General features: G+C 42.7%; 2 protein-coding genes across 3 annotated transcripts in view; one reads left to right on the top strand and one right to left on the bottom strand.

The window, feature by feature from the left end:
* LOC308640431 (ATP-dependent RNA helicase DDX1-like) overlaps nt 1-20,408 on the bottom strand; it is a 43,465-nt gene extending 23,057 nt beyond the window's left edge. The window contains exons 1-2 of one of the 2 annotated variants that reach the window (XM_081312352.1): nt 20,390-20,408; nt 14,850-14,941 (exon numbers count right to left, since the gene is read on the bottom strand). Coding sequence is in view for 1 of the 2 variants with exons in the window: in XM_081312351.1 (XP_081168477.1) it covers nt 1,977-1,992 (16 nt within the window). In the remaining variant the exon portion in view is untranslated. Of the gene's footprint in view, nt 1-1,976; nt 2,055-14,849; nt 14,942-20,389 lie in introns of those variants that run through there. The other variant, XM_081312351.1, reaches the window with a different exon arrangement.
* A 388-nt stretch (nt 20,409-20,796) lies between these two features.
* Nucleotides 20,797-22,692, top strand: part of LOC308640438 (NBAS subunit of NRZ tethering complex-like) — a gene marked incomplete at its 3' end in the record, with an annotated part of 118,862 nt that continues 116,966 nt past the window's right edge. Inside the window, 1 exon segment of the mRNA XM_081312357.1 lies at nt 20,797-20,955. Within this exon segment, the coding sequence (XP_081168483.1) occupies nt 20,839-20,955 (117 nt within the window). The 5' untranslated portion in view covers nt 20,797-20,838.

Below are 22,692 nucleotides of genomic sequence, written 5' to 3'. Positions count from 1 at the left end.
TTGTAATTCTTGTCAGTTTTTGAAAAAGCATATAGCTAATCTTAAAATATATATCTTTATAAAAGCAACTTTTATTTTGTATCAGGTGAACAGATTCATCATTTTCAAAAAGAAGGCTGTCACAACTTTAAATCTCCCCAGGAAAATCCAGATAGAGAAGCTAATTAAGCTCTAAAGGGATGATCTTTCTAAGCATTACCCACTTTAGAGTTCAGTTATATTCTTGCTCTTAAAATACAAACTGCTTCAAAAAAGGAAGTGATGGTCTTAAATATGCCATATACACAAGCTTAAGCTGCTTGCAAAACAATAATACTGGAAAAAGCAACCACACACTGCTTTCAGCAAGTCCCAGACAATTTCTTGTCCCATTCTGGTCATAGCTCTGCATGTTTTCTTTGAGCACTTTTAACAGTTACAGGAAAAAGAAGAATATTCATGTTATTTAATCCTATTTTTGCCTTTATTTCATCATTTCAGTCTCTTCTCCCAGTTCTCTGCCCCAACATTACTGAAATCTGTGCATAACTTACAAAGACATGCATTTTATAAACAAAAAACTAGAACTTCTCTACAGACAGATCTTGGCTCCAAAACTATGTTAGGTTGAGAATTAGGAAAAGAAAAACAGCAATCACCCTAAGTAGATTTCCCCAGGACTCTAATTAGGTGTAATTTTGGTGATCTGAAATTTCTCACATGACTAGAGATTTGGAATTCCTAATATTCTCACAGGAGAAAACTGAAAATTATACAATATGTGACATCTGATGTCATTTTAATGGGTTAAAACATTAAAAGTAGGCCTAACAATTTATTACTATATAAATTTATCGTATTTAGTATGCTTAAGGCTAATTATAGCTTTATAAAACTGTAGTTGCAAAAAAGGAGAATGATAAAGGAAGGGAGAAGCCCAGCCCAGTGCGTACAGGCCTGTCTGTAATCCCAACTACTCAGAAGGCCAAGAAAGGAGAATGTCAAATTTAAGGCCAGTCTGGGCAAGTAAGCGAGCAGCTCTAAAAATAAAAAAATAAGGGGTTGGGGTTGTGGCTCAGCAGTAGAGCGCTTGCTTAGCCAGTGCAAGGCCCTGGGTTCGATCCTCAGCACCACATATAAATAAATAAATAAAATAAAGTTATTGCGTCCAATTACAACTAAAAAATAAATCTTTTTTTTTTTAAATAAAATAAGTACAAATAAAAAAGACTGAGTATGTGGCTCCGAAGTGGGGGACCCCTGGGTTCAATTTCCATTAACCCTCCACCCCAACTACTGGGTTCAATAAGCCAAATCAAATCCTGTTTGGAATAATGGCGTATCATGGGCGAATAAATTAACAATTAATTTTCAAATTTTACGTTGGGCTAACTTAAACATGAGTGAAAATGCTTTCCCTCTGGCTTCGACATTTAATGTTAATATTGATACAGTGTCCTTAACAACAAATAGAAGTGCAGGTTTATCCTTGTGTGGGTTTTTTTTTTTTAACTTCGAAAGGCCTGAAAACAACTGAATGGAAGCAAGATCGTCACTTGTCCCAATGACTCCTCCCCACGCCCAGTTGCTTCTAGGCCCGGCCAAAACCTGAAACGATGCGGGCAAAACCTGAGTCGCAAAGCGCCAGGGCCACGTCAAAGGGGCAGGAACCTGGCCATCAGCTAGCAGCTGGCACAACGCCGCCGCCTGGTTGCCGCCGCCTCGCGCGGACTGGCAGGAAAGCCGAGGTGACCAGAGAAAGAAGCTTGAGAAGGAGCAGGGGCAGTGCCGTCCCCGGCAGCACCTGGCGAGAAATGCCCTCCCCGAAGCGGGGCCGCGCGGACCGGCCTCTCGGCGGCCGCCACTGACCCAGCAGCGCAGGGCCCCGGGGGCTGCAGCGGACTGCGCCCTGCAGTCCCTAAAGCTCCTCCCCAGCCGCCGCGGGGCCGAGGCGTGCAGCGAGCCGCCCACACGACCCCCAGCTCCCACCAACGCACCGGAGAAGGCCACCATCTTCGCCTGTCCTCCGTGGCTCGGCTCACTCGCTCCCTCCCTCCCTACTGACACCGCGGGCGCGGCAGTGCGTGCTTCCGGCCCTTGGGCTTCGCGTTCCGAGTCTGGGCAGGGACTCGGCCCCGGGAGAACGGTTCCGACCGAGGAAAAGACACCCGGCTTGCCACTCTCGACCCTGAGCCCCAGCGCAGACCCAGCTCAACTGGACGGTGCCTTCCCGAAGTAGCCAGGACCGGTCACTAGCCGTCCTGGTGGTTACCAATTCTTTAGAGCAGGCCACGTGTCATCAGGATCACTTTTCCTCATTCAAGGAAGCAGATGTTTGAGGATTATGGTCAAACCATGGACCCGGGCTGATCTAACAGCAAAACTGCCCTACTGGCTGCCTCCCTCAGACCCCTCTCCCCCCACCCCCACCCCTACCCCCGTCTCCAGCTCACATCAAGACTAGTGGCACACACTAGATATTTGTTACGTATTTTTGACGGAAATAAGTAGAGATTTAGGTCTCCTTTCTTTTCTTTCAAACATGTTTGATGTAGCTTTGATAATTTCAGGCTTGACTTCTAGGCAATTTTGACTCCTTTCTCTTTGCAGAAAGATGGTACAAGTAAAGGAATATTAATGCATCCCACCACCCACTCTGCCAGGTAGTAATAGAATCTTTAGATGCATACACTGAGATTCAGGAAAGTTAGTAACTTGTCTAATACCACAGAGCTACTAGATGGCAACCTGGGATCTGGGCCACCTCTGCTGACTCCAGGGCCCATTCTGTACTCTGCATAGTCTGTCCCAGATGTCATGGAGAAAAGTGAAACCCTAAGTCCAGATATGATTAGAAATACAAGTTTGAGAGTCATACCCTCTGGATTTGAATGCTAGCTGTGCCAATTGCTAGCTGTGTCGTCTTGAACAAGTTGTGAAATTTCTCTGGGCTTCTGGTTGCTCAACTCTAAAATAGGGATGAGCAATAATAGCATCTATCTCTTAGGATTGTTAGGAGGATTAAATAAAATATATAAAGCATCTAGAAGAGTGCATAGTACATGAAAACAATATAAAGTATTATTCCTATTATTATTATTATTATTATTATTATTAAGAATTTACTTGAAGCTCCAAAAGCCAATGACAATACATTCAGGTCTGCAGTTTCACACTTCCAAGAGAGCACCACTCGCATTATATTCTATATTCTTGTTATGTTTTATATAAATGATACTGAGCATTATACAACAGCAATTTCAAAAGGAAATCTGGTGTTTGTGTCTTTAACATTCACCCTAAACATATGAACGTATCGAAGATGCAAACAAATAGAAAAAGTTTCTCTAAAGAAAGTTTTGAAGTGCTGTTGTGCTTTTCCTTTCTCAAGGGAGAAAGCAATTTCCAGGGTCTACTCAGAGAGTTTCGATCGCAAGAAGTTGAGATCTGAGATGGGAGGAGAGGAAAACACAGAGAGAGAGAAAGCTGGCAGGAGGGATTGGCAAACTACATTTCCTACGGTAGTTTGAAGGATACCTGTGATTTTTTCTTTTTCCTCCCAAGGGCTAAACAAACCTGTCGGAAATGAACTTGAAGCTTCCCTCAAAGGGAATGTACATAAGAGAGCTGCCTAGAGAAGCTGAATTGTTCAGCAGACAGACCCTCAAAGGACCCTGTTGTTTCTGTACCATCCAGCTGGAGGAGAGATACTACCTGCCTTGTGTGGAGCCACTTGGAGGACACCAGCAGGAGAATCCCCAAGGCAAACACAAAATATGCCCTTTGGGGGAAAGAATCAGCCTTGAATGTGACTGAACCAAGGAGGAGCAGAATCAAATCACATGGCACCAGCCAATGAAGATGGGAACCCCACTCTCTAGACTATCCCTCCCCAGGAATCAGAGACAACAGCTGATAGGAGAGGGGAGAGCAGAGAAGACTGACCTCCACGAAAACACAGCTCTCAGACTTGGGATAGGCCAAGGTGGGGAGGAAGAAACTGTGCCTTGGTTAAAGTTGTGAATCTAGATCACTATACTGGACTCGAGACTGTAATTGTATTGAAAGCAGTCATAGCTTTTCATTAGTTGAGAGTGACTGAAAAAGTTCTAGATGATGCCAGACACTTCATTTAGGTGAGCAGAAAAGGTAACTTACAGAAACTATTTCCATATAATCAATGGTATTTTCTGTTTGTGCCCTATGAAGTTCAGCCCATTTAATATATTGCTATAATAATTATAAATATGTGTGTGTGTTTTATAGTATCGTCAAGAATGGGAATTGGAATGTAACTGGGATTAACTTCTCTTTTGGCAGGTAGGTAAGGCCAGGTGGAGAAATACCAGGCAATCCCTTCATGAAACCAAAAAATAAAGGTTGTGTGCGCCCTGCCCCAACACACACACACCAGTAACATGGTTAGTGGGGTCTGTGTCCCCAGAGCAGGCTGATTAAATGGGGACCTACTACCACAGATTTCTTTAATTCCTGCCCTGGATCTTGAATACTGTCATGATGGAGTCTTTCATCAATAAGCTCATTCATCTCTGCTGCAGCTCTTGGTTGGTGAGTATCCTGCACCCACCCTCCTTAGAATAGCAGAATCCTAATCCTCCATGTCCAGAGGAGAACTCACAGTTAGGTAGGAACGTGGCTGCTAGAAGGTGGTGCCTAATGGCAGCTGGATAGGAAGAGATTGGACTGACTTTTAAAATTCCTAATTTGGGTTTGCCTCCAACATTTATTTCTTTAACCTCATGATAACCCCACATTTCATGTAATTGCATGTTTTGGATCCCACTAATCATGTTGTAGTACAATTTTACCATAATAAGTATGCATCAGAGAGACTGTGTTATATATTACAAGTAAGCTGTGATATTCCCCACTGCAGAACAGATGGTTTTGCAAAGACAGGCTTAAAAAAAATAAGGCCTTCAGATACCCATGACAGTGCACATAAGATGGGCCTTGTGAAAGACTGTAGATTGGTCACTCAAAAGCTACACACAGCCTACATCTTAATCTATTTTTACTGCTATCACAGAATACCTGAGACTGGATACTTTATAAAGAACAAAAAAGAAGTTAGGAAGGAGCAAGATGAGGAGAAAACAATCATCTTTTTAGACTTCTTCGTAGTGAAAGATAGCCTTGAAAACTATTTCTTCCTAGAGGGATATAAATGTTGATCCCAGGTTGGTACTTCTAGGAACCCTCTGTACAAATGCAATGAGGCATAAAAGTCAAAGCTGCAGGCTAATGTTACTGAAGCAAAACAGACGGAAACTGGCTCCTTAATGAAGATGGCAAACTAAATCACCAGCCCATGTCTCTCTCTCCGCAGATCTCTTATGGATCACCAATGCCTTTCTTGGTTAAGTTTCCTTAAATTTCCTCTTACCTGCAGCCCAACACACTCCTGAGAAGTACAGAAAAGAAATAAGATGAAGCATTCCTCATTATGGATGTTGTATAATGAATCTTTCAGAAAAAAAAATCAAACAGTCTATAATAGAGCAGTGTCTTTCACTGCTTTGCATTTTCTTATGGTATACTGCTCCCTGGAATAGCTTTCCCTCCAGTTTTGGTAATGTCTTGCTGTGTTACAGCTACCCAAAATTTTGTGAATTAATACAACCACCAATGTATTTGCTTAAGACTCTGTGGGTCAGCCATTTTGGTGGGATTAGCTGGACGGTTCATCTGTTCCACGTGGCGTTCCAGGAGTTATTCACTCAGTTGTGTTCAGCTGGTGTCTCAGCTGGGTTGGACAATCTGGGAAGACTCGCTTCCATGGGTGGTGCCCTAGCATTTCCCCACAGGGCCTTGCTTCCTCTGTGTGGTCAGCCTGGACCTCCTCACAGAGGATTGGTACCAGGGAAGACAGACCTCCTATATGGAATCTGGGTTCTAGCAGGATGAGTTCCAAAAATAAGAAGCAGATGTGCACATCTCTTGTCAGTCTTGAAAGGGACTACAGTGTCAATTCTGTTTAATTCTCTTGGTCACAGCCCAAACTCATAGGGAGAAGAAATACACTCTACCTCTCAACATAATCAATGACAAAGAGTTTACAGCCATTTATTATAAACTTACCTTCTATAACACATTAGGTATATTTATAACATATCACCCACAACACCTATCTCCTTGAAGAACTCCTAATTATCATTTGGATTCGGCTGAATGAGCACCTTACCACAAATCCTGCTATCTGAATGTTTATTTCTCCTTTTCCTTAAAATCTGGAATCTTTGCTGGACATATGGCTGCCCAGAATAAAGACTCCCTCCTTCTTGGCCTCCTGGTAGCTAGATATAGCCAGTGTTCTGGCCAGTGGGTGTGTGTGTGTGTGTGTGTGTGTGTGTGTGTGTGTGTGTATAAGTAAACAGAAGTGTCAAAAGAGACTTCTGGGGATGTAGCTCAGTGGTAGAGTGCTTGCCTAGCATGTGTGTGGCACTGGGTTCGATTCTCAGCATCACATATAAATAAAATACAATAAAGGCCTATCAACGACTAAAAATCTATTTTAAAGAGAGAGAGAGAGAGAGAGAGAGAGAGAGAGAGAGAGAGAGAGAGAGAGAGAGGGATCATAAGTATGTACCACCACACCTGGCATGACTTCAAATTTTTATATGAGATAATAAAGACTCTCTTCCTTTGGGGGTTTCTGAACCATACAGCCAAAGTGAATCCTATTTTAAATACCCCTGCTAGTTATCTGTTTCTATAAAACAAATTGTTCCAAAATCCAGTGACTTTAAAAATAAACGTTATCAGTCACAGCTTCTGTGGAACAGAATTCAGGAGCAGTGTGGCTGAGCAGGTCCACTGAGAGACCCTCTTACTGTGGCAGTCAAACTTCTGGTGGGGAATGCAATCGTGCAAAGATATGGCTCAGCCTGGAGGATCAGCTTTAAAAGGTAGGGCACTCACAAGACTGTGATGAAGTGAGTGGAAACCTGTTTTCCACATGTCACATGCCACATCTTAGACTACTTCAGTGTTGTCAGGACTCATCTGCTGGCTCCTCACCCTCACTTCCCCGCCAAAGCAAGGCAATCCTAGCCTCCAAAGCAGAATGAGTGACATCTTTTATGGCATGGTACAGCCATCAAAGGCACACACTGTCACTTCTTCAGTCTCTTATTGATCACATAGGCCCATTCAACGGTGGAGGGGACTATACCCATAGCAGTGTGGATACCAGTTGATGAGAATCCTGGGGAACCATCTTGGAGGCAGGCTACCAGAGGCCCCTGCTTCCCTAACAGACCCCAGATTCTGTTCACGTAGCAAGCTGTAATGCAGGAACAAGTACGTTCATAAGCATCCCCTGGGATAAATCTTGCTGCTTCTAGACTGGTCACTGTCATCACTACACTTGTTGGCTTCACTTTCCCTGTTTTTCATAATTTCCCTGACTTAGTGTTGAACATGGAGAGGCTCCCTTTTAAATATCCTCCTTTCCCATCTATATTTCCTGCAGCTTCTGAGCAGAGCAACAATCATTGAATTTTATGCTTTTGTCAAAATAAGTTGTCAGAAACGGGTCCAGATCTATTAGAATGCAACAGCCTTCCCGCTGCCCTGGCATTCACCTTATGGTGCAGGGACAGAGGGGGCCTGGCAAAGAGACATAAATCCAGAGATCTATAACTCTGTATCCCCCGAAGAAGTGGCCATAAAGTCCTTCACTCCAGATATATGGAGGGAGGGCGACAAAGGGCGGCCTGGAGGAGTTTCAGAGGGACTGTAAAACAGAAAAAAGACATCTTACTGTCAGTCTCATTATAAGCAAGCCAGGCAGGAACATGATTTATGGTTGGGTGCTGACTGGCCGGCAGGCATGACTGTGGCTCTCTCCCCCATCCCCGCCATCTTGAGGGCTCATCAGCCCCTGTGAGTGACGCTGATGGCTCTCGGGGAAACAGTACTGCACTGGGAGTCTACTGCCTGGAGGTGGGAGGGTTCGAGAACAGTCTCTGTGCCTGGCACATGTTCTGAATACAGCAGCCCAGAATCTCTGAGGACCCCCAACTTCCTCTCTGTGGTAGAAAGCCACGTTGCCCCAGCTCACAGAGTTCAGGCTTGCTTTCTCTGCTTCCCACCAGCGACCTCAGTCACTGTACCTTCTGTGGGTGACACTGATCATAGGGTTTCGTGTTAACAAGGCTTGAGAGTGTTTTACCAGCCGAAACAGGATAACTTGCTATATTTAAAAGGGAGGAGATCATTTTTCAAAAGGTCAAGAATTCTTCAAAATGCCTGGAGACAATAATTCTGGATCTATGAATTGATACAGCCTGGTACCAGTGACATTACAATCATAAGGATGGGAATTTGCAAAGGCTGCTTCAAGTACAGCTCAGAACAGTGATGTTCCAGTTACAATACTTGCGTTATAAATTACCCCCAAAATGTTTCGACTTATGACATCCATTTATTTTTCTCACCAATCTGTGGGTGAGGGACCTGGGACAGGAGGTAGCAGGAATGGCTTCTCGCTGTTCTACGATGCCCAGGAGCACCTCCACCACAAAATCAAGGCGAGGGGGTAGAATCCGAAGATTCAGTCATTCATTCACAGTTGATGCACATATCAGTGGGATCCTAGTTGGGGCTGTTTGATGCTGCAGCATCTCATGTGGCCTGGGCCCTTGCACAACATGGTGGTTGCGTCCTAAAGGTCAGCATCCCAAGGGCCACATGGTCTTTAATGGCCACACTTCAGAACAAGCCGTGTCACTTCCTCCTCATTCTATTAGTTGAGACATTTACAAAGGTCAGCCTACTTTCAAGGATAGATCTCCTGTATTCTAGACATATTCTTTCTTACCTCCATGGTGGAGTAGCCATCCCATTTCCTCCTGCAGGGTGGGGGGTGTGTGTGTGGGGGGGTTAACTAGCCCAGCCAGTGTAGTAAGTCCCTTTTCTGCCTTTTGGTTCAGAGGCATGAGGATCCCAAAATGACCAGGTGGCAGTCCTAACTTCCCTTTGGATAGAATTGCTGTCATATCTCCTGGGGGAAGTATTCCTCCCTTCTCAGACATCCAGAGCGTAAAGTTAAGAGGAAAAAAGTGGTGACTCTGCTAATAGAGTTCTAGAGGTGATATAGTGCCACTCCTATTCTTCCCATCCCTTGATTATTTGTCCTGTGAACCATGGTTATGGGAGAAACAGCACCATATATTAAACACTGACACAGAGCATATGGTTATCTCTGCCGCGTGAATATGTTCAGTCTGCTAACTTGGAAGCTGTCTCTGCCTGGGAAAGAAATGGGAATATGGAGACAGACCTGAGAGGGAGCAGGCATTGTGTGTTAGTGCCTGGGATACCTTTGCAGGATCCTTTACTCACAATTCACCTAACAGAACATATTAAGTGCCTCCTGTGTACCCTAGCCTGCAGCAGTGCTGAGGATATATAGACAGGAGTAAGCCATACTTTCTTTGCTTTCAAAATAATCAATGGTTTTCAAGTGAGATGAAATGCACCTGATGGAGGGGGCTGTGTGGCACCTGGATCTCCTCCCGCAGCTTCTTCCTCCATTTGCCATCTTCCGTCCAAGGCTCCTCCACCTGGATCCTCTTTCAAGCAAAATGGCCTTTTCTTGGCAACTCAGAAATCCAAGGGGGAGGAAACTGAAGCTGCTGGGCCTTCTTAAAGCCCGAGCTTAAAAGAGAAACCTTTCACTTAGGCGAAGAGACGCAGGAAGCCTGCTGTGCTTCTGGGCTGGAGCACTTGAAGTCCTTTGGTCTACACTCCCTTTTTCGTTACACGACTGCAAACTGACAGAATTCTAAACCTGCCCTCCTAGCACCCCACCCTACCACTAGTTTTCATATGAGATATCTTGCCTAATATACGCCAAAGCACACCGGATATTTGTGATGTCCCAACTACTTGTTTGAAAGAAATTGCAGCTCCACATTCAACTGTTTATACCACTGACCCTCAAATGCAAGCAGGCCACCACTCTTCCAGGGAGTTCCTTCCACCAGATTCCTAGGTCTAGACCACAGGAAGTTTTGTCCCCCCAGTCTGAGGTCAGCTCAGGGACAGGCATTTAAGCAAGTCCTCTAGGTGGTTCCGATACAGGAGTCCTCCCTGAACCACCTTATTAGAGCAAGGTTATTCTAGAATATTGTTGTTTTAGGGCTCACCAATGGGGGCATGTTGATTTTGTGTTGATTTTATTCTTAGATGCCATTTTATTTCCTATCTCTTGGACCCTCAAAGGCAAAGCAGCATACTAATCTGGTAGAGACAGTTTTTTTTTTTTTTTTTTTTTTTTTTTTTTTTTTTTTTTTTTTTGTAGTTGTAGATGGACAGCATGCCTTTATTTCATTTGTTTATTTATTTTTATGCGGTGCTAAGGATGGAACCCAGTGCCTCACATGTGTTAGGCAAGTGCTCTACCACTGAACTACAGCCCCAGCCCTGGTAGGGACAGATTTTAATCAGTAATCTATAGCAATAGGGAAGAGGGTCCAAAGTAAACTGCACTCATCCTGGGTGAGGTGACCTGTAGAGCTTGAGTAGAGCCAGAGAAGGAAAAATTATAAAGGTTGATCAGTGTAAACGCTGATCAGACCAACTGCTTTCACCAGCTGAAAATCATCAAATTTAGCATTCCATTCTCCCAGGACAGGGTCCTGGCAATTGCATTCCAAAGCAATGACTTTCAGGATTTTCAGATAGAAACTCTGGAATTGTCAGAGAAACATGTACATCTCAAAGGGACAAAGGAAAGATCACAATTGTAAGTTTTTTTTTTTTTTGCAGTGCTGGGGATTGAACCCAGGACTTTGTGCATGCAAGGCACGAACTCTACCAACTGAGCTATATTCTTAGCCCAATAGTAACCATTCTTAATAAATGCTCTAAAAATATGAGCTAGAAAAAAATGGCATATTCTTCTGGTAGACTCTAGGTTTGTCAAGCAGATGTTTGGAGGGTGAGGAGGACCACGTAGTCTGACACTAATCTGACTACTAACAGTTGGTCATGATTGGTGTTTAAGTCTTTAAATCAGGAAAAGAATAGAGGTGGATAAAATCATTTGTGCTGAGTCTGTAGTTTTTTTTAATGTTACTTTTTATTTGTTGCTTTTAGATGTACATGACAGTAAGGTGTATTTTGTCATATTATATGAAGTGCAACCCATTCCAATTTTGATCCAATTTCTGCAGTTGTACATGATGCGGAGTTATACTGGTCATGTAAAACCTATATGAGCATAGGAAAGTTACGACTTATTCATTCTACTGTCCTTCCTATTCTCATCCCTCTTCCTTCCCGTCATTCCCCTTTGTCTAATCCAATGGATTTCTACTCTTCCCCTTCCAACTCTCCCTTATTTTGGGTTAGTATCCACATATCAGAGAGAACATTTGGCCTTTGGTTTTGGGGGATTGGCCTATTTCACTTAGCATGATATTCTCCAGTTCCAACCATTTACCAGCAAATGCCATAATTTCATTCTTCTTTATGACTGAGTAATATTCCATCGTGTATACATATCACATGTTCTTTATCCATTCATCTGTTGAAGGGCACCTAGTTTTGGTTCCATAGCTTAGCTATTGTGAATTGTGCTGCCATAAACATTGATGTGGCTGTATCACTGTAGTATGCTGATTTTAAATCCTCTGGGTATAAACCAAGGAATGGGATAGCTAGGTCAAAATGGTGGTTCCATTCCATGTTTTCTAAGGAATCTTCATACTGCTTTCCTGATTGGTTGCACCAATTTGCAGTCCTACCAGCAGTGTATGAGTGTGCCTTTTCCCCACATCCTCGCCAATATTTGTTACTTGTATTCTTGATAATTGCCATTCTGACAGGAGTGAGATGGAATCTCAGTGTAGTTTGAGTCTGTAGTTTTTCTAGGCCAAGACTGACACATAGCCAAGAAGAGGAGCCTGGTGAAGGAGAGAATCTTGACAGAATCATGCTTTATTTTAGGTTCCCAAGTCCCATTTTTAGTTTGGGAAACTAAGACACAGATAGATTAAATAATTCATGCAAGGCCATAGAACTAGTCCATCACAGAGCTGTGACTCAAACCTAGGTTCTTCTACTCCTTCCGCAGAGGTGGAAGGAACTGGAAGATCATACAGAATGACACTCTATAAATGTACACTGACTGGGCAGGATTGTGGCTCAGTGGTAGAGTGCTTGCCTTGCACGCGTGAAGCCTCGGGTTCGATCCTCAGCACCACAAAGAAATAAGTAAGTAAAAATAAAGATATTGTGTCCATCTACAACTAAAAGATTTTTTTTAAATGTACACTGACTGTATTTGAGTTTTATTTCACAAGTTCAGTGTAAATCCTAGAGCAATTTTTAGAATATTAACAGATTTGGCTTTATACTACTTTCTTATATCACAATTTAAATTTCAGAGATTTTTGTCTCCCCTTAAATGTCTTTAAAATTTTTTTAAGTTAATTCCTTCAGGACTTAATTAGGTTGCAATGCTTCTTTTAAAAAATAATTTATTATAATAATTTAAACTTAAAACTATAGGAGTTTAACATGAGGTACATATTTTTAATAGAAATCTAAAATGATAAGCATTTCAATAGGAAATAGTTTACTGCGTGAAATCCCATGAAGGAGCTAAAACTAGTTTTACTGAGAGATTGAATAATTCTTTCCTTAATTTGTTTTCAATTCTTGGTGTTTAATTTGACTTTCCCACACTGCAGAAGGTGTCTGGTCTGATAATTTAATAACTTCTCCATTTCAGTTAGTACTTTACACAATCAAAGCACATTATTAATTATTCCTCAGATTCACTGAATCCTTGCTCTTTTGGCTAATATTTCCACTGTAGTTTTTTATTAGAGGAAACTAAAAAATAAACAAAAGGAAGGAGTTGACCATAACTTCACTACAACAGTAGGAAAAAAATTCAGTTCACGAGTGGTCTGCTAAGTGAGAGAAATCAGGGCAAAATAAATGATTTTAAAGATCACAGTTGGTCTTTGAAATTGATGAGGATTTACCTATAACAGCATCAATTTAGCCATGAATAAACCATGCAGGCATTACAAATTTATTCAGGACCTACCTTCAAGTTGGGTTTACAGAGATTTCCTGTCCATAAAGAATTATCATCTTTTGATTGTGGAGTTGCCCCTTGAACTTTTGAATTATTGGCATTATCTGTCACCCTCTAGGTACCCCCAAGTCTGTGGACATGACTGAGTCATTGTAATATGAGACACTGTAATTTCACTGAACTTGCTCTCAGTTGGTGACACGTGACTCTCAGTCATTTATAAAATTCCCCACCAAATATTCTGGGGAGCCCCAGAGGTGTCTGGTACATGTCAGCAAACAAGTACCAGTTCCTTTTGGACTCTGCCCATTGCTTCCCTTTGGAGCCATTGCTGATGTGCTGTCTGGTCTCGGCTGTCTGCCAGCCACAGAGCTATTTGCAGCAATGTCGAAGGCGGCCTTCCCCGCTTTTTGCTTCCCTCTGCTAGGTTCAGAGTGTTTCTTTTCAGGCAATTTGTCAAATAAGACATCCATATAAGCTCCCACAAACTATCAAGAGTGCTAACTGAAACACAAAAACAAAACCACAATTTAAAAAATGAATTGATGAGGGGCTGGGGCAGTGGCAGAGCGCTTGCCTAGCATGTGTGAGGCACTGGGTTCAATCCTTAGCACTGCATACAAAAATAAGTAAATAAAATAAAGGTATGCTGTCCAACTACCACTACCAAAAAATAAAAAAATAAATGGATTAATGAGCCTACATGGCAGCACCTGCCTGTAATTCCAGCTACTTGGAAGGCTGAGGAAGGAGGATCACAAATTGAAACCAGCCTCTGGGTTCAATCTCCAGTACCACAGAGTGAGGTGGGGCAGAGGGAACACAAGAGGGAGGGGGAGGAAGATTGTAAGAGAGCTTTAGGGATATCTAGGGAACCAGATAGCCAGAGCTTTGATTTTAGGGCTGAAAACAGAGGCAGGATAGAATGGGGGAGACTGGGAACAAAGGCTGGGGCTGATAGAGAGGGGAATTGGATAGTTGTTCATGAGAGAAGTTCTACATGAAGTTAGAGTCCATGACTACTTAAATACTGCATGAAGAAAGAAACCACCATAAGCCAAAGTAGACAGGAAAGCAATAGAGTCTCAAAGACTTCAGGTACTGGAAATATCAGGTAGTTCAAGTGTTTCTAAAGTGTGAGTTAAAACAGAGAAAGTAACTGGATGACCTGTATGCTTCTTTTTTAAAAAAAGAACATTCAGAAATAAATGTACATATACCTATATATTTGATATTAAATTCATTATGGGAAGATTAGATACAGACAAAGCTGAAAAGTGAACTGGGGGACTCGAAAAGAGATCTGAAGACATTAAACTGAATATCAAACAGAAAGACAAGGAGATATAGAGTGTGAGGGTGGCCGTGCCTCGTGGAGGACAGAATAGTCTATCCTTATGTCTAAAGAGAATGGTGGGCAGGCAATACTTGAAGATGCACTGAGTGAAAATTTTCTGTAAGTGATTTAAAAAAAAAATGAAAAGAGCAGGGAAGAAATTACATTCCAAATTTCCGAAGTTACTGTTTGTAAGTGAACACTCATGTACCCATCACTGAGATTCTATCATCAATATTTTATGATATTTTAGTATATATCTTTCCATTTATTTATTCCTAAGCCTATCCAGTAATCCACTTTAGTTTTTGGTGCACTTCAAAATATATTACAAATCATCTACCTTTTCTTTTAAAAAAAATAAAAGAAAAAGCTATTCTCACTTTTAGTCCATAGTTGATGAAATTACCAATGCACTTTTAGCATTGTTAAATTTAGCATATTTTTACTCACTTTTTGCTCTTCTTGCTGATTTTTGTGTCTGTCATTCCCCGGTTTGTTGTTGCATATAATTTGTGAGAGAGGAAGATGAAGGGAAAAATGACCTGTTGGAATATGTAGCAAATTAGAGTAAATGAGCAAGGGCTGGAGATCTCTTGGCTAAAACTAGGTGTGAACTTTATGATCTCTATTTTGGCTGCCAAGAGATATTATGGGACTCTTACAATATTTATGGAAGGATTGACTGGAATTCTCCAGGCTTTCTGGAGGAAATAGAATTTCTGAATTACTCTCAATATTATTTTATTATCATGATTAAAATTTATACTCTTCATGAAGATCTTGTGCACCATCCAATCAAGTACAAATGTATGACATCTATAACCGGTAGCATTCAAATGCCTCGATTCAATTTTATTATGCAATTTCAAATTTAAAATGGAAGCGACTTCATGTGATAAACTAATCTCTTTAGTCTTTCATAAGTAGAATCATAAAAGGGTTAAATGCTGAATCATTAATGGCTTTTAGCTTAAAGGGCCTTTTAGCTGATAGGTGCTAAAAAGCTGAGCTCATATAAAATGAATCTTTCAGTTAATGATAGCTCTGCATGGAAGAATTAACAGGAGAAAAATGAGTCCTTTTGTGAGATATTGTTAAAAAATTTTCTGTCTGATTCTAAGCTAAAAATATCTATGGCCATCAGCAAAGTAAATTAAGAATTATATTTTAGTTGAGAGTACGTTTGATGTGTGGTAAGAAAATCATAAGAAATGGGAAAACTTTCTTATTTTTTCTTCCTTTCATCAAAGGCGTATGAAAACATCAGATTGCTACTGTTTAAAATGGGTATGTCTCTCTCAGTATCTTCTCTATTAATAATTTGAACATTAGACAAAAAAATGTGTTGCAGTTACAGCTTTACCATTACCAGCATGTGACCTTGGTTGGGTCATACTGATTCAGAACCTTGGGTTCCTAATCTCTCTCTTTCTCTCTCTTTCTCTTTATCCATATCTCTATATATCTCTATCTATCTGTCTGTATATCTACATATTTATATATCTACATATCTATATCTATATCTATGGTGGATCAGATATAAGTCTGTGGTTTGAATGTGTCTCCCTAACAACCCTCCCCAATCACGCCATCTGGGGACCAAGCGTGTAGCACGTGAGCCTCTGGGGTATGGTCCAGATCCCAACAATCACAGAGATTGCAGAATTGAGGATTGTGAGCAGCTGTCTTATTTACCACCAAGAGAACCTGCACAATGAGGGAATGCAACCAACACGTTAAGAGAATTAGAGAAATTTCATTTGACAAAAACACGTCTGAGAGAAGCGACACCTGAGTGTTTCCATCTTCCCGGGCGAGGAATCCTGTTGTAGAAAGGAACAAAGATAAGGCATAAAATAGTACTTGGTATAGTGCTTGGAGCAGAAGCATAGAGGGTTAAATGCTGAGGTGGCCCTCACGATGCAGTTAGAAAGATGAGGACGCCTATCTCAGTGTTTATTTCCTTAAGCACTTTGCAGTTACCGTTCACATTGGCCTTTGGGAAAACATAATCTTCCTTTTTAAAGTGACTTACGCCTGATTTAAAATAACTTCCAACCAGAGATGCATTCTTAGTCCTTAGGGTAGCTATCAACAAAATCCCTTAGATTGGGTAACTTACACACAACAGAACTTTATTGATGACAGTTCTTGAGGTGGGAAATCCAAGACCAAAGTACCAAATGGTTTGGTGTCCCATGAGGGCCCTGTTCCTCACAGATGGCACCTTCTCACTGCGTCCTCAAATGGTGGGAGGAAGGAACAAGCTCCCTCAGTCCCTTTGTGTAAGGACACTAGTTGCCTCCCCCAACTGTACTTTTTAATACTACCACACTGCAGATTTTTTTTCAACATGTACATTTTAGGGAGACACATTCAAACCATAGCAGAAAATAAGAGACTTATTAGCACTTAAATAAGAGACTGATTAGATGACCACGAGATTGTATAAGTAAATTCTACCTATCACATATTGAGGTTTCCTGATGGAACAGGTTGGTAGTACCGCCACGTGTCACTGCTTACTTCCTATTTCAACCCTCTAAGTGCTCCATCTGAATTATTTAATAATGTTTTGCTGCACAATTCTCTGTGATGTGCTACCTTATGAAGAAAGGAGCAGAGACCCAAACCTGAAGAACTGTGTTTTGAGTTTTGAGCTCCGCTGTGATCATAGACTTCTCTACGCTTCCATTTCTTTGTCTGTGAATGGGGAGGGATCCAAGTTCAATTCCAAGTTTCTGTCTTTTCCTCTCAGCAGCTCCTGTGAGGATGAAAGTCCTCTCTGCACACAATGAATACCATAAAGGTATTGTTATCTGTCAATTTGGAAGCAACACTGTCATGATCCATATCCTACATACAGATTTGAAGTTAGGCAAATATGCAAAACCCACTGTAGAAACATGAGAGGGATGGTTCTGAGGCACAGAAACTCAACTCAAAGGAGCATAAGCATAAAAAGTCTTGCACTTGATTCCTCGCCCGGGAAGATGGAAACACTCAGGTGTCGCTTCTCTCAGATGTGTTTTTGTCAAATGAAGTTTTTCTAATTCTCTTAACGTGTTGGTTGCATTCCCTCATTGTGCAGGTTCTCTAAGTGGTAAATAAGACAGCTGCTCGCAATCCTCAATTCGTATTCTGCAATCTCTATGATTGTTGGGATCTGGTCCATACCCCAGAGGCTCACGTGCTACACGGTTGGTCCCCAGATGGCGTGATTGGGGAGGGTTGCTGGGGACGTGACTTACAAGAGTATATCTGGCCCACCACAGGTAGTTCCTTCTCTCTCTCTCTTCTTAGCAGCTGACGGCAGCGGAGCTCTTCTTTCTCACACTGGCCTCATGCGATTATTTGTCTCGCTACTAAGCCACAGCCAGGCCACCAAGCAACTAAGGGTTGAGACCTCGGGAACTGTGAGCCCAAGTGCGCTTTTCTTCTTTAAAGTGTTTCTTTTTTTTTTCAGGTATTTTGTCTCACCAAGAAAAGATGATCCAGTGATCCCCCAAATCAAGGATTCTTTCCCTCTCCTTTTATTATTAAAAGGAAACCCCAGGTAAATATTCTAAATTCAGTGCTTGAAATAAGGGGGGTGGAATCTTTTGTATCAAAGAAGCAGAGTTTGGGGACAGGTGGCCCCACCAGAAGTTAATGACTTGAGAAAAGAACAGTTGGTACAGTGTTCCAAATGAAGCAAAAATATTGGGTAGACAAAAACAATAGTCATTACAAGGGTGAGGGAGGCAAGGAGGATTAGAAGTCTCTATCCTTCTGAAATGCTCAATGTCTTATTAAACTAACCACTCTGTCGTTTCAGATTGGTATGACCACTCTCTCTCTCTGTACCTATGACAACTGCTTTGCCTGTTCTCCTACCAGCTACTAGCATATTTGCTAGTCTCAAAAGTGTCCTGTTTGAGCAGTTAACTATATAGTCACCATAAATAAGACCAGTTAGCAACTTGGCTTCAGATACTCGACCTGTTTTAAGTCAGCCTTTGCTTGGACTCTTCTGAACTTTGATTACCTGCCTTTTGTTTTCCAATTCCAGGGTCTGATACCAACATTGGGTGCTTTTCTTACGACCCATACATTCCTATTCCCGTCTCCTTTTGACTGGTCAACTCCTTCTCCCTGTTCCAGGAACTCCTCGGGATTTTTTTTTTTTATTGGTGGTTCACAACATTACAAAGCTCTTGACATATCATATTTCATACATTAGATTGAAGTGGGTTATGAACCCCCAATTTCCTCGGGATTTTTAGTAGTGAAGGCTTAACCACCTGTCCGTCTGCTCAGTGCATCTCTGGCAGCAGAATGTTCCTTCTGGGAATTTCTACAGCTATATATGTACCCTTTCCAAAGAGTGGTTTTAGCCAGAGAAACTGTTTTCTTTACGACAGAAGCTCTTGGGGTTCAGCTAGGCATGTTCTTCTGTTTCCCCTTCTGTACAAATTGTGGCAAATAGGGTGAGGGTGGGAACAGAGAGCTGTAAATATAATGACGCTAAAAGGAAAAAAAAAATTCCTAGTGATGTATTTTCAGTCGTCTCATTCGCATTCCAACCAAGAAGCATGCATCCTTTGCCAGTTTGACCAGCTACCTCCTATCTGTTGCTGTGTGATTGGGTGAAGAGAATGGATGATGCAGAAAGCAATCTCGATATCTGTCAGAAGACTAGATAAGGAAGGGTGAGGGGTAAAGGAACCTTGATGTACTGAAGAGGGTGGGGCTGCTGAGGCACTGTAAGATCATATCCACCACCCTCACGCTGCCTATCCCTGGAAATGGTGTTCCTGCTGCCGCCTCTACAGCATGCAATGTGTGCTCTCTGCAGGTGTGCAGCTTGCTGAGTGAGGAAGGGGGAGAGGAGATGCTGGTGTTTGCAATGAGAGGTTTGATGAAAAGACAAAGCTGCTGTGAAAAATACTTGATTTGAAAAGCCTAGTGTGGTGGCATAGGCTTGTAGTCTATTACTGGGAGGGCTAAGGAAGGAGGATTTCTTGACACCAGCAATTTGAGGTCAGCCTGGGCAACATAGGGAGACCCTGTCTCAAATTTTTTTTTATTTGGGGAAATCGTTCATTTATTCAAATAACATATTTTTCTCCACAGTGCTGTGTGCTGGGCACTGTTATAGATGCTGAGGATATAGCAGGGACGTGTACTGAATCTGTTATGTATATAGGTGGAGCACTGTGCCATGGCAGAGCTTCCACTTTAAAGAATGGGGATAGATAATACACAACCCTAATAAACTGCAGAGCACTTCAGATGATGCCAAGTGTTAAGGAGGAAAAAACAGAGCTGGAAAAGTGGGGGATCTGGACAGGTGGAGTTGGGAAGGGGATTACAAAATTAAAAATGAGCAGTCGGTGTAGACTTCAGAAAGGTGACATTTGAACAAAAACTTGAGGGCAATGAGAGCCAGGCAAACAGCAGATAGTAAACCTCCAACTAGTGGGAGCAGCCAAGGAAGACTCTCTGGTGACTCTGAAACGGCAAAGTCAGTGTTTGAAGGTAGTGAGGGCAACAGATGGGGTATGAAACTAAGGGAAGCCAGAAACTAAGGGAAGCCAAGTAGATGACATAGGGCTTTGAGGTCATTTAAATGGGAGCCATTAGAGGCTTCCTGGTAGTGGATTTTAATTGCATCACTGTCTAATCTATCTTGATAGACTTTATACAATGTAATCCTCGAGATCTTGAAGTTGTGCTTGTTTTGAATGTGACGCAGTGCTAATACTTCGTGCACTGCATATTAGTTCAAATTAAAATAGGTTCTGCTTACAGTACGGGTGTTTCTACTTGGAGGTACTCGTTGAGTACACAAACGAGTCTGGTCCTCAGTTTGCTATTACATCACTGACGCTCTCCACACCCTTTCTCAAGTTTTGTTCAGTCTGTCTGCTCTTTTTTTCTTTGCTCACTCCATTTCCCCCTAATTGAAGTGCCTGCCTCAGACCACCTCCGCGGGGATTCAAACTTACCTATAAAGACCCAGGGCGAAAGGAAGCTCCTGCAAACCCTCTGACCCTCACTGCTTTTCTTAAGCTTCTGATGTCTATCTTTAGCTCAACGTTTTGATTCGGGTAATTTTTGTTTTGGCGTTTACCCACTTAAAAACCGTGGGTTCTATCAAACCTAAATTAAAACCAGCAACTCGAAAGTACTTTTTTGTTTTACAGAAGCTTTTCTTTTATAGGAAAGATTCAATGACTTGGCCCTTCTCACGCAGAAATAACGAGGGGATCAGGACCCAAGTCCTACTCCAAACGCAATGGTCATTGTCATATCTAACAGCATTCTCTTGGTGGCCAGTTCATTTCACTTTTCCATCTCTTCATCCTGGAGAATTAAAAGCGGCCGCAGCCTGGGAAGCTTGTCCAGCGTGGGACGCCGTAGCGCCACTCCCTCGGCTGCTCAGTCCGGGGCGAACATGGCGGCCCCCGAGTCAGGGCTGGCTTTGAGCTCCGGCACTTCAGAGGGCGAGGAGGAGACGATCCTCTATGACTTGTTGGTCAACACCGAGTGGCCCCCCGAGACAGAAGTACAGGTGAGCCCGGCCCCTGTACGGCGGCGGCAGTGGCGGCCGTGCAGCGCGGGCGCTTGGCAGGCAGAGCCACGTCGCCCGAGCCACATAGCGGAGAGGAGCGGGAGCGGGTGGGCGGCGTGTGCGGTCCACCTGGCGCCCGCACGGGTCTCGGGTTCCTCCTGGGCTTGGAGTCCGGATATCTGTGCGGGACGGCGCGCGATGGCCGTGCACCTGATCTCTCTAGTCGCTGTCACTTTTTCTTAGAGGGGAGGTCGCGGAGAGGGGCTGGGGGTCCTCCTGTCCGGACTCTCGGGGATCCCTTCCCGCGGACTGGCGAGGCCGGGTCTGGGCTGCCTTGTCTGCGGCAGGAGTTTCCCAGGTCGCCAGAGGCTTCTCTACGTCTGGGGCCCCCAGGGGTCGCGGGATCTCACCCTTTCCCCCCACGTGGGGTGAATCGCGCTAGTTTTTTTCAGTAAACAAGCGTTTAGTAAAACCGTGTCCGTGTCTTATATTCCGCGTCCCAGCGAGGAGCTGAGGACGCAGAGGATACTACGCTCTCTTGGGACTTGCAGTCTAGAGGGGCGATAACCAGGTGAACTTTCCTGTAACCTGGTGCTGTACGTTCTGCGTAGCGGTTTTCGTGACATGCCAAGGAAGTGAGGAGAGGAGAGCAACTGACTTGGTTTGGGAGCCCTGCTAGGAAAGGAGTTCTATGTTGGTTGGTGGCTTATGAACTGGATCCTGGGGTTATCAGTTGTTTCCCGGGCAGGACCTTCCATGCATAGGGTGAAGATCCAGACTCGGGTTTATTCAGCATGTTTTGGGAGGAGGGGGACTGGGGATTGAACACAGGCGTGCTCTACCAAGGAGGTAAATCCTCAACCCTTATTTTTATTTTGAAACAGTCTTATCAAGTTGCTGAGGCTGTCCTCAAACTTGCAATCCTGCCTCAGCCTGAGTGGCAGGGATCATAGGCTTGTGCTACTGAACCTGACTCAACAGATACTTAAAGGATCTAACTGTTCCTGTCACTGTTAGACTTGGAGGAAGCAGCAAGCTCAAACAGGATCGTTAAGGAAAATGTAGTTCATAAGAACGCGGTTTTACCATGTCTTTTGTGAGTGTTTGCTTATTGTACAGCTCACCTTCCTATAAAGTGTATAGCTTTTCTCTATAACAGTCTTACTGCAGTTTCTGCTTAATGCATTTTGTAGGGAGGCAAAATTCTGCAGATAGTTTTTCTGGTATTTTTCCATTTGTTCTGAATAACATAAGTACTTTGTAGGTTATACAGCTAGCCTAACAGGTGGCTTACCTTTTGCGTTCTACAGGCTGTTTCTGCTCATTAATACTGATGGTTAATTACAGTGATGTTCAGAATAATAAGTTGATTTAGAAAAATAAGCACAGCAGCAACTTATATTGAAACTTTAGAAGTGCTTTGCTGCCTCTTCTTTTTTTTTGGGATTCTGATGTCAGCAGCTGAACCATAAGCTCTTAGAGGGCCACTATCGGATTCATCTGTCTCCGTGGGGCCAAATTGTGTCTTGATGATCACCTGTGTTGAGTCAAATAATGTTTACATATTCTTAAAAAATATTATCTGCACTTAATGTTGTCTTCACATTTTCTTGACAGCCCTTCAGTGCATTTTACTCACATATAACACCTGTTTAATGAACATTCAGTAGTGTTCAGTTTATACTTACAGAATGGAATTATTCAATATAGCAGTTATGTCTGTTAGTAGCATTGCCT

The sequence above is a fragment of the Spermophilus citellus genome (genome assembly GCF_964194105.1).
Source record: "Spermophilus citellus genome assembly, contig: SCAFFOLD_58, whole genome shotgun sequence".
Lineage (NCBI taxonomy): Eukaryota > Metazoa > Chordata > Mammalia > Rodentia > Sciuridae > Spermophilus > Spermophilus citellus.
This window is presented reverse-complemented; position numbering and strand designations above follow the sequence as displayed.